Source organism: Elephantulus edwardii, unplaced genomic scaffold, assembly GCF_000299155.1.
Source record: "Elephantulus edwardii isolate Elephantulus edwardi_28Jun2011 unplaced genomic scaffold, EleEdw1.0 scaffold00320, whole genome shotgun sequence".
NCBI lineage: Eukaryota > Metazoa > Chordata > Mammalia > Macroscelidea > Macroscelididae > Elephantulus > Elephantulus edwardii.
In genome coordinates, this window is record NW_006400070.1 from 12,905 (window position 1) to 14,364 (window position 1,460).

Below are 1,460 nucleotides of genomic sequence, written 5' to 3' on the forward strand. Positions count from 1 at the left end.
AGATTTGCCCCGGTAGAATAATTCAAGGGGGGAATGAAGGAAAGGGATGAGTCCCCATTTCAGGAGTCCGGAGGAGACCTTCCCCTGACACCGTAAGCCTAGCCAGGATTCAACCTTGAACAGGAATTATTAACTCCAGAAGTAAGCACGGGCACGCTAAAAGTTCTTAGCTTTAGGAGCAGAGTCAATTCCGAGGCGCCGGTCAGTCTCCGGGACCCCGAACCTTATCAGGCTAGAGGTAAATAACTAACAAAGTTAGGGGCTGGCTGAAAAGCAACTCGTGAAGCACAGGTGGGAGGGGGCGAGCGAGATAAGCCCGCCAATCAACAGCCACTCACCTTCCCAATGACCCCGCCCTGAAGGGATGACACCAGAAAAGCCTTACAAGCAGGAGGTGGGCAGGAAGGATCTGGGTCTCAAACTTCCTCGAGCGTGCAGGGTTGGTACGCAGGGAATGGAGAGCCTCTACATAGAGGATAAATTCGTTTGTTGTATACTGCAGACTTTGGCTGAACTCTTTTCGGGGCACCGCCGTCGGGCATCACAGCACCCCTTCGGCACCATGTCCTGTGTGTATTATAAATTTTCCTCTAAACTCAACTATGACTTGGTCACCTTTGAGGGCCTCCATATCTCCCTCTGCGACTTAAAAAAGCGGATTATGGGGAGAGAGAAGCTGAAGGCTACCCGCTGCGACCTGCAGATCACCAATGCGCAGACGACGGAAGAATATACTGATGATAATGCTCTAATTCCCAAGAATATATCTGTGATTGTGAGAAGAATTCCTATCGGTGGTGTCAAATTGACAAGCAAGACATATGTTATAAGTCGAACGGAACCAGTGATGGGAACGTCAAAAGCAATTGATGACTCTTCTGCATCTTTGTCTCTGGCCCAGCTTACAAAGACTGCCAATCTGGCCGAAGCCAATGTTTCTGAAGAAAATAACACGAAAGCAATGATGTCTCAATCTGGCCATGAATATGACCCAGTCAGTTACATGAAGAAACCATTAGGACCACCACCACCGCCTTCTTACACTTGTTTCCGGGGTGGTACAACAAATGGGGATAAGAACTTTCAATCTGGTCCTAGAATTAAGAAGAGCACTGGAATTCCTAGAAGTTTTATGATGGAAGTGAAGGATCCTAACATGAAAGGTGCACTGCTTACCAACACTGGAAAATATGCAATACCAACTATAGTTGCAGAAGCATATGCAATTGGAAAGAAAGGAAAATCACCCTTCTTACCAGAGGAACCCCCTTCTCCTTCAGAAGAAGATGATCCCATTCCAGATGAACTGTTGTGTCTTATCTGCAAAGATATTATGACTAATGCAGCTGTCATACCATGTTGTGGAAACAGTTGTTGTGATGAATGTATAAAAACAGCACTTCTGGAGTCAGATGAACATACATGTCCAACTTGTCATCAGAATGACGTTTCTCCTGATG

The 1,460-nt window shown here is 46.4% G+C and overlaps 1 protein-coding gene across 1 annotated transcript; it reads left to right on the forward strand.

Moving 5' to 3' along the window:
* Positions 1–562: 562 nt before the first annotated feature.
* On the forward strand, positions 563–1,459 carry LOC102853717 (E3 ubiquitin-protein ligase RBBP6-like; the record flags this gene model as incomplete). Its single annotated transcript, XM_006901342.1, has 1 exon — positions 563–1,459. A coding segment is annotated over exon 1 (897 nt), but the record flags the coding sequence as incomplete, so codon positions are not given.
* Position 1,460: the final 1 nt, after the last annotated feature.